We start from the raw sequence: 16,197 nt of genomic DNA on the forward strand, positions 1-16,197 counted from the left end.
CTCGAAGCCTCAAATGTTGATCTCTATATGACTCATTTCAGAATGACATGCAAAGGTTAATGGAACTATTAATTATTGATATTTCCTTTCCTCATCAGTATGAGTTTTAGGTTCAGTCCAGTCCTAATTGGAAACATCAAGTAGAGGAAGACAATGAGCGACACAATATAAATCTTATTTTGTGAACTCCATTTTGTTTTGAATTTGGTTAGAGAAGAAATCTAACGTTTGTTTGTCTTAGATAATTTGGAGATCTCTCATGGATATTAAAATGGCTAAATCAATGAAGGAATGTGAGCTATGTGAATTATCTGTGAGATTGTACTGCAAGTAGGAAGAAGAGAGTCTCTATTGGGACTGCAATGCCAAAGTTCAAAGTGCAGATTTTCTCATGGTGCAACAGTGTCGAAGCTTGTTTTGCTAGATTTTCCTATCTGTATCTACATGGCAGGCTTGCGAAACCCGATATTATCGTCTTTGTCTATGAGAGATGGACCAACAGAAGCCGCTCAAAGAGTGATGGTGACGACGATGAGAAAAATAATGATTAAAACCTAGATGGAATTTTTTGTCATGTTTTTAATTCCACGTGTGAATTTCTTTTATTGAAGAGTGGACGACGAAAATAAGCCTCTGCAAATTCACTTTGTGCAAATTCGCATTGAAACTCTTTTCCATGCCATTTTTTCATTGAAATTGTCCTTCTCTCGCATTTATTTCTCAAATATTTATAAAGACATAAAATATGAAGCAAATCAACTCTTTAAGAATGAAGTGACACTGGAAAATGGGATTTTCCAATCCCAAAGGGAACACCTTCACTTTTCCATTAGGAAGAGGAAGATTTGTAAATTAATCTTATATTAATATAAATAAAGTTGATATTTCCTACATGCTTTGATTGTTCAACTTTTAGTTGTAGTTTATATTTTCTTGTTTGTAGTTAATTTTATGGTTCAATTTATGAAATTTGTTTATAGAATTTACGACAATATTTTTCTCAAGAAAAATCTCTAGAAATTTGTTAAAATTAATAATCAAGATATCATAATCTAGATTAAGTTCCTATGGGAATGTGACTTGAACTTTTTCAATGTATAATGGAGTCTATATATTTTGGTGAAAATTTTAGTGAAAACTATATATATATATATATATATATATATATATATATATATTGCCTCAATACTATAAATCTCAATATAAAATTGTTTGAAAAATAACTTTGGAATTGTAAGTGATTGATTTTTGACTAAAACTATAGTTTTGAAAAGGTAAAAGTTCAATATTCTTAACACATCTACCATTGTAGTTTTGTTTTCATAAATAAAATTTCTATGCCTTTTTCCATGCAAAAATATACCGAACAATAAATGTTTATACATAAAATGTATTAAAACTAAAATCTCAATTAATTTACCAAATACATATATGTTTTTATGATTTTATTGAAAGGTTGAGTCTATCTATATGGATCCTACCCCATATATATATATATATATATATATATATATATATATATATATATATATATATATATACACACACTCTAACTATTTTTTATATTTATAGTTAATCGTAGTATTTAAATACTTTAATTTCAATGATATAGAACAAATTTTATTATTAAAAAAAAATCTCTATGATAATTTTTAGACAAGAGAAAATCCCCATGGTACAAGAGTCTTCACCAAATGAAATTGTTTACTTGTATTTTCCTTAATGTTAAAGGACATAAGAGAAAATCTTCATGGTACAAGAGTCTTCACGAAATAAAACTGCATAGTAACACTCAGCTCCTTAAATACTCATCAAACAATATTTTATTTTATTTTTCAATATGACTCAAACCTTAGTATTTACAGCAAAAATGATATCTATATATATATATATATATATATATATATATATATATATATATATATATATATATATATACACTCTAACTATTTTTTATATTTATAGTTAATCGAAGTATTTAAATACTTTAATTTCAATGACATAGAACAAATTTTATTATTAAAAAAAAATCTCTATGATAATTTTTAGACAAGAGAAAATCCCCATGGTACAAGAGTCTTCACCAAATGAAACTGTTTACTTGTATTTTCCTTAATGTTAAAGGACATAAGAGAAAATCTTCATGGTACAAGAGTCTTCACGAAATAAAACTGCATAGTAACACTCAGCTCCTTAAATACTCATCAAACAATATTTTATTTTATTTTTCAATATGACTCAAACCTTAGTATTTACAGCAAAAATGATATATATATATATATATATATATATATATATATATATAAGTTGAGAAATATGCATATAAGAAAGGTAGAGATAGAAAAACACATTTGAAATAATTAATTTTTGTTTCCAAGTCTTTTTGGTTTTATTAAAAAGAGATTAAAGTCATAGCACTATAGCCCTAGCATTAGCTTTTGATTTTAATTTTTTTCTGCAGAGTCTTTTTGGTTTTATTAAAAAGAGATTCAAAGCCATAGCCATATAGTGCTAGCATTAGCTTTTGTGTTTTTGGTTTTATTAAAAAGAGATTCAAAGCCATAGCCCTATAGTGCTAGCATTAGCTTTTGTGTTTTAGTAAAATGGAGTACAACTAACCCTTGATTTTCTGTAAAATGAAGTCCATGCTTTTGCAAATTAAATCATAAAATTAAACATGAATATGACAAAATGCATAGACTATAAGAATCAACCGGAAATACATAAATTATATATATAGATAAATAAAGAGGAAATACATAGGCTATATAGATCCAGAGGAAATACATAAATTATACATAGACTATATATGGATCAAGAAGGGAAAATACATAGGATAGGATCGGATCTTAGCAGCGGGCCATCAATGGACCAGACGAATTTCTAACACGCCTGCTTAGTGAAGCCCAAACGATTCATCTCCCTGTCATACAATACATACAAATTCTTCTGCTGATAATTCCCTAGAATAGCAGCAGGTCCACGAGGGCTAAGGAAAAGACCAAAAAATTCCAAACAGTAAGTGTCTGAGCTCATCGGCAAGAAGCAATTGTCCTTAGGCAGTACCATGTCTGAGCCACCATTGAAAAGGAATGCGAAGTCAGGGAATTGAATATTGACATTGTCCACACCAGACACATTGTAACACAATCCAAAGCCAGTCGACAGTCGACATTTCAACTTGAGGAGCTCTTGGATACCCAATCTGAGAAGCAAATTCAGCTGCAATCTGCTTATAGACTTCTGGAGGAAAGATAGTGTAAGTAGTGCCCGAATCTATAACGGTTCCACCGTCCCCGTTACTGTCAAAAGTGGATACATTGGATACATTGCCAACACACACTCCTTCAAGACCAGTGTAATAGAATTGGTTGTATCCGGGAAAAGATGAAGGTGATTGGGACTTATTTAAAAACGGAGCGTAATTCAAACTCATATTCGTGGGAACTGCCCTGTCACCCAGCACTATCATGCTGCCATTGTTTTGATCGTTCAGGTAATACGCGAATTTATCGCCAATGACGACACTAAGCTGCGAAGGCAAAGAGATATTTCCTCTGCCAAATCCTGCAATACAAGCAATCCCGTATGAATCCACTGAGCATCCGATTCCAAAGTTAGTTATTTGTTGGCAAAGTCAACGTGTCAGTCAGTAGATGCCCCGACGTGCCTCCCGAGCCATAGGCAAGGTCATACTCTGGACACGGCCCCGAGCAATTGTCTGGACACGTCGCCCAGCGTACCCCATCTTCACACACATCTTTGCACTTTGGATCTGCACACCGTACTCGTAGAGCAGACGACGAATTGCTGGGAAGAAAAACGGTGTCTACATGTATAATTTGGGGTGCAGGATGCCCACACAACATCACTGCCCGTGTCCATGAGCAGCAATAAATCCTGCGAAGGAGTGCCCACCGATAAGTGAATGAAATACTCGATGAAATTGAGGTTGCTGGGAAAGTACAAAGGCTCCTTCACTCTGATCCCTCGTGTCTTAGACCTTCTCCTGTGAAGGGTCATAAACATTCCATTACACAACAATATTGCACCACAAAGTTGCAGTGAGAGGATGATCAAGAAAATCAGATTGAACTTGGAGGCCACCAGGTTAACAACTCTGCCAACAAGCTAACAGTGAATAATATGAATGAAATTGAATGTGATGATATTGGATATAAATAGGTGATATTGAATTTTAATATGAGTATGAGTTAATATTATGGCAACCTCCTGGAAGCCCCGCAATGACGATGGCATGAAGAGGAATCAGGGAGTTCTGTGGGATCAGTGTTTTGTCAAATAAGTGATATTTAATAAATAATACGCCATTGCTGATTGCTGCTGTTGTCATTCCGGGCTGTTGTTGTCGCTTTTAAGATTGTTGCCGATAATACATTTTAGTGTGAGGGCTGGCGTTGCAATACTTTTGGTGATACTGAATATAAATAGGTAACCCTATGAGTTTAAAATTTTGGAAATATTTTAAAATTAGATTGAGGTTAAAGCGATGTGTTCATCTTATTTTGAAATTTATAATCGTGAATTTAAAGAATAAAAATTAAAAAAATCCAATTAGATATTAATCAAAATAGATGAAAGTCAAACCATTAAAATCAAGTATCGATGAACATTTGCCAAAGTCAACCATTAACATTTTTAATGATCGTTGGATGCCCGGCAAGCAACGTCCTGTAAGCAAGAGGCACGAGGGAGTACGATCTCTGTCAGCTAAGTAACATTTAATGAGTCTGGCATGGGGCTGGTACAGCAAATCAAGATGATAAACATGAAGAGAGGAAACTAGCATTTGATCACATAGTTCACCTCTCCTAGGCTACGTCTCTGAGCCTGCGCTAATAGCTAGACCATTATATTGATTTCAGCAGCAAATGAGTACATTATAACTTGTTGACACAAGAGTGGCTTGTTTCTCCTAGAAAGAATTCTCACTCAGAAAAATGACTCCCTACAAAAAGTCATGAAAATGTCAACAGAAAAAGGACTCTTCCACAATAGGTCCTTGTACTCCATCTGAAATCAAAAGCATAAACATGAAACTCCTTCACAATGAACAGTTGAAAAGGAATTTTTCTCCTAAACACATTGAGAAAATATTGAAAAGAGCTTGCTATATAGAAGTAACAGTTGTTGGAGATGAAATCGAAAGGTTGGAAAACATATAACTAGGCTCCGTCCATGGTCAAATATGCCTCCATACTAATTCAAAATTGTCTCCCCCTTGGGAATAAAAGATGGGATTCTATAAAAATCCATCATAATGTGCTCAAATCATAAATTTGAGGCTATCAATTAAGGACACTCAAAAACCCCTATCTAGGCTCTTCTTGAGCTCAAAAAGGTTAAAAACGAAGTTAGGCTTATTCGAGCCACACTCTACTATCTTTCCTGCAAATTGACAAAACTTGCTAACTGCGCAATGACTTCTCCCTTTACACAGTACAGTGCGCGAAGTGAAATTTTCACCAAGAACTAGTGAGATTCCTATCTAAAAGATGCAATTTATCACTTCATTAAATTGCACCATTGGCCCCTTATGGCACCAAAATAGGTCACATGGTGCCCATGTCGCTTGGGATCAGGGCCAACTTGCCACCCCCGACGACTTAGCTATTGTTCCGTCGGGATAAGGTGATATCGTGGCATATGGTCGAGGATCGGGGCCAACTGCCCACCCCTGACGGATTTGGATCTGCTCGCTTGGGCTCGTGGTCACATAACGATCATGGAACTCGGGGTCATCGTAGGCCAGGTGCCACCGGGTCTGCTCCCTTCGCCACATCATAGGTTATAGTGGCGCTGATGGAACTAGGACTGGGTCTAAGTGCCACTCCCCTTCCATGAAATCTCTCTACTACTTTGCTCTAATGGTGATACGTGGTTGATGCAGAAGACGCGGTGCTAGGGCCTAACTACCCCGACCCCACTCTGATTATATTGTGGTCGTATGGTGTGTAATGTGAATAGGGCTATGGCTATGTGCCCCCGTCCTTCCTCCTAAATGCCAAATCATTCGACTTAAAATAGAATTAATGACCCATAATGTTAAGAACTCATGCAGGAGCATTAGTTCAAAATTATCATTGTATTGTAGTAAACATAGGGGGTCTTGTGTTTTCAAGGAAGTTGGATTCCTATGTATGTAATTATTAATGTTTTGAGTGGTTAGTTAAGTAAGTTTGAGGATATTTCTAAATGCTCTCAAATGAAGGAGAACATGAGTGATTAATGATGTTGATAGAGTTAGAAATCAATTAAAAGTCTTGGACTAGAAAGTTGCTTCATGATTCAAGGAGCTAGAGAGGACTCTTAGGGATAAGTAGGAGTCAAAAGTGGACTTAGAGAATATTGAGGAGTTAGTTTAACAGATTAAGGACCTGAACTAGAATTAGTTCAATAGAACTTTTTTGTATAAAGGTAAGCCTAATATGTGAGAACGAATTAGTCAGTCAGTAGTTAGAGAAGTAGCTAGAGAGTTGCTAGTGAGTCAAAGAGTCGGATTATAATCCTACAAGCAGGAGAAGAAAGGCCACTAACCAGAAAATCAGGCCAGAGAGAGACTCTTGTGTAAATACTCATTTATTAATACAAACAAATTGATTCAGATTTTGTACAATGTGTACTGTGTAATTGAATTATAATTTGTGTGTGGCTAGAGTGTTTCTGCGTAACTTATGTTGTAGGTGCAGAACAAAGGCGAAATATAGAGAAGTGTAACAAAACAACTTCCAAATGTGGTTGGGTAGAAGTTGTTGAGGCAGCTCCATAGTTGCGATTGTGGGTAGAGTTGTCTTAGAGATAACAATTCTAGCAAAAGGAGTGTTGGGTAGAATTGTTAGTCAGCAAATGGTTCAAGGAGAGAACGATAGAGTTTGTGTTTCGGGTATGTACACACATTGACAGTACAGAAGAAATCTTTTAGTGCTGCAGTGAAGGGAGACGAGCATAAAGGTCCGAATGGAGTTAAATTAAGGAGAGAAGTTGTAACAGATCAACGAAGGGCTAGAATCTTGAAGAAGCGAAAGCATCGAAAACATTAAAGAATTGGAGTAGAAACCCAAGTGAAGAGAAGAGCGAAGAATGGAAGTGTTGATGCACAATATCCATTGGATCTAGAAGATCAACAAATGTTGTTTGTTCGTGATGAGCGGCCAGGATTAAGTCATAAGATAGAGCTAAGAAATGGATTGTGGAGATTCAATCTAAGTAATGGCGGAAGGAGAAAGACGAGAATTGATCTGGACCATAGGCTTTAAAGGCCTCGTCATCCAACGGATATTGGGCCATCAGTTGATCGGGCGTTAACTGTAAGGGTGGACCCGAACTTTTAGAGGTTGAGAGTTTATAATTCCCATCGGGTTCGAAAAGGCATTAAAACTCACGTAAGTAGTCCCCCTGACATCACTGTGGACCGTTAGATCAAGTGGATCGTGATCAACAATTATAAAGTGTTGGTTTCATTTGTTGATCGGGAAGATGTACAACCACCAGATTGATATGGAGATCGATGGTGGAGAAAGATTGCATTAAATATTTATGGAGAAGGTAGACCCAAAAAGTTATAGGCGTGGCTTTAATTTATTTGAAGTCCAGTTGTGATTGCATATTGCATGAGAGAGGCAACGAAGGCACGTAATGATTTGATGCAATAGCGCAATAGCAGTTGATCTAGGTGAAAGAAATCAACGGTGGGGAAGGTTGTTGCATATCGCAAGTCGAAAGATCCGAAGGTATACTCTATTGAGTTATAAGGGTTAAGAAAGGATTAACCAGGGTTATATATGTGAGGGATTAAGGATTGGGTTAAGTTCAATGAAGAGTTAAGTTATAAAGTTTTGATAGGGAGACAAATGAAGGGTTAGACTATGGGAAGTCTAATGAAATGTTTTTGCTTGAAGATTAAATGAAGGACCTTAACCTTAGCTTATGAAGGTTTGACCAAGGTGGTCATAGGAATTCCCGGTAGAAAGAGAATATGCATAATGTGGGTATAGTAGGGTATTAGCCCTACGTCATTTGTGGTATCAGAGCTAGTTAAAGCCTTGTTTATTAAAGAAGAATTATGTAGAATACAAGTGTGATTACAAAAGAAAGAGGATATTAGGTTATTTGAATCTGATAAGTAGAATACATGAGATAAGATGAGAGGAAGAGATACTCTTAAGAAGAGATTGCAGAAGCATAAGGAAAACACAATGATTTTTGTCCCTTGAGGAAAGTGGAGATTCACTCAAATGTAAAGAATGGATGGAAATTGCTTGTGAATCCATGCAGTGGCAGTGAACCTAAAGAATCCAATTGAAGGTTGGACAGAGAGGATAAGAGTATTCTCAAAAGAAAACTGAGAAAGCAAGATTTTGAACGCTTGGGAATGATCTTTGGTTTAAATAACATTGATATGCAGGTGACAACAAAGGAAGGTAAGAAGATTGCAACAACCTAGAGCAAGGAATCAGAGAAATGCTAAAAGACTGAGTTCAGAAGAGAGAAGCATAGTAAGGCATATGTAGCAATAAGGAGACTTGTTACTACAGAGGTAGTGTTTCAACTCACAAAGGCAATTCGACAAAGGATGTGTGTAGAATTGCCAAAGGATGAAGAAAGCTGGTAAGATTTTCTAAGTGAAAGAAGAGGTGGTTAGAACCTAGGACTTCATTTGTGATTGAAGTAAAAGAGGACATTTGTGTTCTTATAAGAGGCAGATGTGTTTAAGCCTAGAAGGATCAGAGAGAAGTGCTCAAAGAGATTCCAGAGAATAGATAACCAAGTGCTTGCCAAAAGACCAAGAACAAAGGAAAGCTTGGTGAGGTGAGTGGCAGCAGGGACGACCTGCTATTGCAGAGGCTTTAATGCAGCGCATAGTAAATGAGTGAAGAACTGATGAAGAGGGAGAAGAATATGAATATTGATAGTCATAATAGAGGTAACAGAGGTTCTAAAGAAGACCACAACAGAAGAAAAGTGAAGAAGGAAGATGGCAAGATAAATGGCAAGAGGATGAGAAATGTGACAAGGAGATTACAGAGTTAAAAGAACTCGATGCATTAAGAAGGATACTGGAGGAAAGCCAAAGATAAGGTTGGGCCTTGAAAGAAAAAGACAATAAAGTGGTCTAAGTTACAGAGAAGACTATGGCTGAGGCAAGTGAAGAGCCTGGTGGAAGAACTCAGAGAAGCTGAGTTGGAAATGGAATAATCCATTTGTAAACGAGAACAGGGTGAAATTCTGGGTGAAGATGAAGACTAGAGATCTGTGGAAGATCTTATGAATCATATGAAGGATTCAAAACAGTAAGGAGACATGATCATTGAAGCATCAAGTGAGACCACAAGGTCTTATGTTTTTAAAATTGATAGTTTGTACATGATTGCAAGTAGTGCAGAAGAAGAGCAACCTTTTGAATATATCTTCATAATAGATGAAGATCTAGAAGTAAAAGGTGACAAAGAAAACTTCTCGGAAGAAGAATAATTTGACTAGATACAGAAGAAAGACTCTATGGATGAGTCTATTGAAGCTGTCATAGAGATGGAGGATCGAGGATTTATTCTGATGAAGAATGAAGGAATATTGTCTCAGAGAGGTAGTCTAATGAATTTGATTAATGTTTTTGATGAAGAAAAAATGCAGGAGAATATTACTACAGATCATGAGACAAGGATAACTCTGGAAGAAGAGTTACAAAGGGACAACAAGGCAAAATATATTGAAGAAGAAGGACTAAACTCTCATCAAAGGATTAGTGAATGGGAGACAGAATTGGAACTACTAGAGAAATGGCTGAAAGCACCAGTGAGGAAGAGAGAACCTTATCAAGATTACAAGGGAGATGCAAGCGAGGAGGAAAGAGTCCAGCAATGAAGGAGTTGGAAAAGCAGAGGATATATACTCATGATAGATTGCTGGAAAAAGACAAAGAAGTTTTCATGAATGACAATCATAAGGAGAAAGAGATGGTAATTGAAGTTCAGCAAATTGACATTACAGAAGGAGTTCATTACTGTGAACTAGAGCAGAGAGATATCATTGAAGAAGATGATATGGAGGAGAGACTAGCTGATAGTCTGATGAATTCTTTTGAGAATTCAAATCAACAGACTAATATGTTGATAGAGGAGGAGAAAACATAGCAGCATACTGATGTGTTGCCAAGGAGGAAGAGGCACTGAGGCCTTATGTTTTCTATTTTAATAATTGTTTTGTGAGTGCAGGTTTAGTTGCAGATGTTGAACAAAATTTGGCACAGATGAGCATCGAAATAAAAATGAAAGAAGAAGATTTTGTGGAAGTATTTAATCCATGGAACAGAGATGTTAGATTACCAGAGAGAATGTTGAAAAGTCAGGATTCAATGTAGAAAGAGATAATCATGAAAAATGGTAGGTATACAAGGGTGGCCATAAGAATCTGAAAACTTTGAAGAGAAAATAATAAAAAAAAATGTGAAGAGTTAGTGGACAACAGCAACAACCTGAAGCAGAGAGAAAGAAGTAACAGTGAATGGCAAAATATGGACCAGCCCAAAGATATGTTAGATATGGAAATTGAAGAGTTATGGCAGTCAATGATGGAGCATTCCATATGGAGGAGGTTGATAGCGACAACAAGAATGATCAATCAGAACTTGAAACTGATTGACAAGGAGAGGAAGATGAAACACAAGACAGGTGACATACAACAACAACAAAGGTGCAAAGCATTCAAACAACTACAAACTAAAGTTTGGGACCTTGGAGATTTTCTATCAACACATGAAGACACATGATCAGGTGATCATGAATATTTTCTACTTTGCGAGTCTGGTGCAGGAGAATTAGCTTGAAACTATCATTGTATTGTAGTAGACATAGGGGGTCTTGTGCTTTCAAGGAAGTTGGATTCCTATGTATGTAATTATTAATGTTTTGAGTGGTTAATTAGATAAGTGTGAGGATATTTGTAAATTCTCTCGAATGATGGATAACATGAGTGATTAATGATGTTGAGAGTTAGAAATCAATTGAAAGTTGTGGACTAGAAAGTGTTTTCATGATTCGAGGAGCTAGAGAGGACTCTTAGGGATAAGTAGGAGTTAAAAGTGGACTTAGAGAATATTGAGGAGTTAGTTTACTAGATTAATGATATGAACTATAATTAGTTCAACAGAACCTTTTTGTATAACGGTAAGCCTAAAATGTGAGAAGGAGTTAGTCAGTTAGTAGTTAGAGAAGTAGCTAGAGAGTAGCTAGTGAGTCAAAGAGTCGGATTGTAAACCTATGGGCAAGTGAAGAAAGGCCAATGATGAGAAAATCAGGTCAGAGAGAAACTCTTCTGTAAATACTCGTTTATTAATACAAACAATTTGATTCAGAGTTTGTAAAATGTGTACTGTGTGATTGAATTATAATCTGTGTGTGGCTAGAGTGTTTCTGCGTAACTTATGTTGCAAGTGCATAATAGAGGCAAAATACAGAGAAGCATAATAGAACAAATTCCAACTGTGGTTGGGTAGAAGTTGATGAGGCAGCTCCACAGTTGCGATTGTGGGTAGAGTTGTCTTATAGATAACAGTTCCAGCAAAAGGAGTGTTGGGTAGAATTGTTAGTCAGCGAATGGTTCAAGGAGAGAACCGTAGAGTTTGTGTTTCGGCTCTGTACACACATTGACAATACAGAAAAAAGATTTTAGTGCTATAGTGAAGGGGGAGGAGCATAAAGGTATGAATGGAGTTAAATTAAAAAGAGAAGTTGTGACAGAACAACGAAGGGCCAAAATCTTGAAGAAGCAAAAGCATTAAAAACATGAAATCCATGCAAGAAATTTTGTAAGTTAAATTAAACAATACCATCAGATATTTATAAATCACTTAACTCTTATATGTAGAACAAAATTTTGAAAAAAATATTAAAAATTTGTTGAGTTTCTTATTCAAAATGTACTTCAATTTTTATATACGTGAAAAAGCCCAAAAATTTTATTAAAATTCTTATTCAAAATATTAAATAAACCCGGAGAAAAACATGGATTAAGTGGAAATACTTATGAATAAAAGAGAAATACATAGACCCTATATATAGATCAAGAAGAAATACCACCTAAACTATAAAGAGGAAATACCTACACTATAAACTATATATGGATAAAGAGAAAATTCCTAAACTATAAACTATATAGGGATAAAGAGGAAACACATAGAGTATATGTGGACCATCAATGGATCAGCGCAACTATATAGGGATAAAGAGGAAATACAGACTATATATGGATCATCAACGTATCAGCCGAATTTCTAGCACGCCCGCTGAGTGAAGCCCAAACGATTCATCTGTGTGTCATACAATATATACAAATTCCTCGACTGATAGTTTCCTAAAATAGCAGCAGGTCCTGGAGACATGTCGGAAGGATAAAATGCCAAGCAGTAAGTACCATTGCCCTGAGGTATGAAACAATTGCCCTCAGGCAGTACCATGTCTGAGCCACTGCTGAAACGGAATGAAAACTTAGGGAATTAAATATGGGCCACACCAGAAACATTGTAACACAATACAAAGAAACCTGTCGGTTGAACTTCAGGATATCCAATCTGAGAAGAAAATTCCGCTTTAATCTGGTCAACGACTGCTACGGGAAAGAATGTGATAGAAGTGCCAGAATCTATGATGGTTCCGCCGTTGCCGTAATTGTCAATTGTGGATATAGTGGAGGGCAGCCTCAGGTATTTTCCACCAATACTCACCCCTTGTAGACCAATGTAATAGAATTCGTTGTATCCCACAGAGTTATTTAGAAAGGGAGTGTAATTTAAACTCATATTCGTGGGAACTGCTCTGTCGCCAAGCACTATCACGCTGCCATTGTTTTGATCGTTAAGGCAATATGCGAATTTATGAACACTCAGCTGGGAAGGCAGAGACAGATTTCCTCTACCAAATCCTGCAATACCGGTAAACCCCGCCGAAGCCACTGAGCATCCGAACCCAAATTTAGTTATTTGTCCACTTCCCGATGGCAAAGTCAAGGTGTCAGTGAGTAGATGCCCGTTCGCACTTCCGGAGCCATATAGAAGGAGATAGTCTGGACATGTCCCCGAGCACTTGTCTGGACACGTGGTTCCCTGTTCATAACACACGTCTATGCACTTTGGATCTGCACACTCTACGGGCAGAGCAGACGATGACTTGCGGGGAAGAAAAACGGTGGTGTATCCAGGGCAAGGGAATGTACATGTATAGTTTGGGGTGCAGGGTGCCCACACCACACTACTGCCCGTGTCCATGATCAGCAATAAATCCTGACCAGGAGTGCCCACCGATAATTTGATGTAATACTCCATGAAGAGGTAGCTGGTGTTAAATATGCTATCATAGGGCACTAGAGGTTCCTTCACTCTAATCCCTCCTCTCAAAGACCTTCTGGGGTGAAGGGTCATAGACATTCCATTACACAACAATATTGCACCACAGAGTTGCAGTGAGAGGATGATCAAGAAAATCAGATTGAACTTGGAGGCCACCATGTTAACAACTCTGCCAACAAGCTAACAGTGAATAATATGAATGAAATTGAATGTGATGATATTGGATATAAATAGGTGATATTGAATTTTAATATTAGTATGAGTTAATATTATGGCAACCTCCTGGAAGCCCCGCAATGACGATGGCATGAAGAGGAATCAGGGAGTTCTGTGGGATCAGTGTTTTGTCAAATAAGTGATATTTAATAAATAATACGCCATTGCTGATTGCTGCTGTTGTCATTCCGGGCTGGCGTTGCAATACTTTTTGGTGATATTGAATATTAATAGGTAACCCTATGAGTTGAAAATTTTGGAAATATTTTAAAATTAGATTCAGGTTAAAAAGATTTGTTAATCTTATTTTTATTTTTTTTCTCGAAGGTGGCAAAACCTATCAAACTCAGGTGTCAAACCAACAGTGAGGACAGCCATCTCTGGCTGCTATCCGCGAATGTCGGTTTGACTCATCACTGTTATCAAGGAAAACCACACCACCTGTAATAACCCGCTGGTGGTCCGTAAGGGAGCAGGGTTTCACTCCAGATGCCTCTGGGTCTTGGGCCGTTAACCTGTTTCCTTACGTCCGAGGAAGACGAGCTCTTAGCCAAGCAGAAACAGTTTTACGCATACTCCAGCGGATTTGTTAATCTTATTTATAAGTTTATAATCGTGAATTTAAAAAATAAAAAATGAAAAAATCGAATTAGATATTATTCAAAATAGAGCAAAGTCAAACATGTTAATCCAAAAGTATCGATTAATATTTGCCAAAGTCAACCATTAACATTTTTAATGATCGTTGGATGGCCGGCAAGCAACTTCCTGTAAGGTGTTTCATGCAAACGTCCTGTAAGCAAGAGGCACGAGGGAGTACGATCTCTGTCAGCTAAGTAACATTTAATGAGTCTGGCATGGGGCTGGCGCAGCATGCATAGCCAGCCCCGTATGGGACGCATATCATATGTACATGTTGCCTCGCAAGTATGCGTCGTTCCATAAACATTGTGATTTTATAATATCGTCGTTTATTTGTATAATTTGTGGGGTTTAGATACACGTTTGGGCTTAATTATATTAGTTTATATACTAAAATTGTTTACGTGTATATTGTGGATTACGTATTTCCCCCATTCATATATGTGTTGACTTATACCTACCACTGCTATATATCTTAGCTTATGCACTACTTTTCTTTTATATATATTTAATTTGGATTATGGATGTGTTGGGTTGGGATAAAGCAATTCCTTATTAATATTTATTAATAATGTTTTAAATAAATATTCATTAATTAAATATTTATATTAATAATAATTAACGATATTAATTAACAATATTTATATTAATAAAATATAATTGATAAATATTTATTTAAAATATTATTAATAAGTATTATTAAATAATAACATTATTAAATATTAATAAACAATAATATTATTAAAAAAATTAATATTATTTTATTAATTAGAATATTAATAATTTTAAAGAATTGTAAGCATTTCTTTCGGATTAATCATATCAGTATTATTTGGTCGATGTTTCGAACTAGTTAATGTGGTTTATCCTTAGGACAAAGGTGAAAAAATCTATAGATCCTAATAAATAAATATCAAGGATGCATCAAAGTCTAGAATTAACCATTAAAAACTAGTCGTTAACATGAGCGAACACTAGAATCAGTGATGCATCCTTGCAACATTTAAGAAACGTAAGATCAAATTTTTTCTTTGCAACTTGAAGTCTAGCTCGTTCAAATTGAAGAGATTTACTAGACATTTCCCTTCTGTATAGAGTTATAATGTTAGATCTTAGGCTTTTGTGATCCATAATATAGTAAGCATGTCTTTTGGATTAATCACATCAGTGTTATTTGGTTGACGTTTCGAACCAGCTAATGTGGTTCATCCTTAGGACAAAGGTGAAAAAATCTATAGATCCTAATGAATAAATAGCAAGGATGCACCAGACTCCAGAATTAGCCGTTAACACGAGTGAACACTGGAACCACGGATGCATCCTTGCAATGTTTAAGAAACGTAAGATCATATTTTTTTTCTTTGCAACTTGAAGTCTAGCTTTTTCAAATTGATGAGTTTTATCAGCCATTTCCCTTCCGTATAGGGTTATAATGTTAGATCTTAGGATGCACCAGTGATTCTATTGTTCGCTCATGTTAACAACTAGTTTTTTACGACTAATTATAGACTCTGATACATCCTTGTGATTTATTCATTAGGATCTATAGATTTTTTCACCTTTGTCCTGAGGATGAAGTGCATTAGCTGGTTCGAAACGTCGACCAAATAATATTTATGTGATTAATCCAAAAGACATGCTTATTACAATATGAATCACAAAAGCCTAAGATCTAACAATTTTAAAGAATATTAATAATAATAATAATTTTTATTAATATTTTAAAATTGAAAATATAAAATAACATTGAACATTAATTTAACTATGTTTAGATTATTATATTAATATTAATTAAAATATTAACATTGTTATTAGTATTAATATTAATTATTATAAATAAATGACATCTAATCAATCAAACATGCTCAACCATGTTCAACTATGGTTAGTCAATGTCAACCATCATGTACCATGATCAACCATGTTCAATGATGATCTTCCATGGTCAAGCATGCTCCACCATCATCAACCATGGTCAT

The 16,197-nt window shown here is 35.8% G+C and overlaps 2 protein-coding genes across 2 annotated transcripts; both read right to left on the bottom strand.

Moving 5' to 3' along the window:
* Nucleotides 1-2,883: 2,883 nt before the first annotated feature.
* On the bottom strand, nt 2,884-12,472 carry LOC149144190 (aspartic proteinase nepenthesin-1-like). Its single transcript, XM_089452058.1, has 5 exons — nt 12,348-12,472; nt 3,865-4,009; nt 3,697-3,775; nt 3,329-3,567; nt 2,884-3,243 (listed from the first exon to the last, which is right to left on the bottom strand). The coding sequence occupies exons 1-5, from the start codon at nt 12,470-12,472 to the stop codon at nt 2,884-2,886; spliced, it is 948 nt and encodes a 315-aa protein (XP_089308184.1).
* Nucleotides 12,473-12,511: 39 nt separating this feature from the next.
* Nucleotides 12,512-13,519, bottom strand: LOC149144191 (aspartic proteinase nepenthesin-1-like). Its single transcript, XM_089452059.1, has one exon. It carries the CDS (start codon nt 13,517-13,519, stop codon nt 12,512-12,514), a length of 1,008 nt encoding a protein of 335 aa, XP_089308185.1.
* Nucleotides 13,520-16,197: the final 2,678 nt, after the last annotated feature.

This window comes from Pinus tabuliformis, chromosome X, assembly GCF_031772625.1.
Source record: "Pinus tabuliformis cultivar Carrire ecotype Pingquan chromosome X, CPIR1, whole genome shotgun sequence".
Lineage (NCBI taxonomy): Eukaryota > Viridiplantae > Streptophyta > Pinopsida > Pinales > Pinaceae > Pinus > Pinus tabuliformis.

Bases quoted from the DNA above. Each gene is read 5' to 3' on its own strand.
- LOC149144190 (XM_089452058.1), bottom strand. From the start codon at position 12,472: ATGGTACTGCCTGAGGGCAATTGTTTCATACCTCAGGGCAATGGTACT. The intron at 3,776-3,864 runs GTGTGGGCATCC...TACGGTGTGCAG, and splicing joins TGGACACGGGCAGTGATGTT to ATCCAAAGTGCAAAGATGTG. The intron at 3,244-3,328 runs GTATCCAATGTA...TCTTTCCTCCAG, and splicing joins AAGGAGTGTGTGTTGGCAAT to AAGTCTATAAGCAGATTGCA.
- LOC149144191 (XM_089452059.1), bottom strand. From the start codon at position 13,519: ATGGTGGCCTCCAAGTTCAATCTGATTTTCTTGATCATCCTCTCACTG.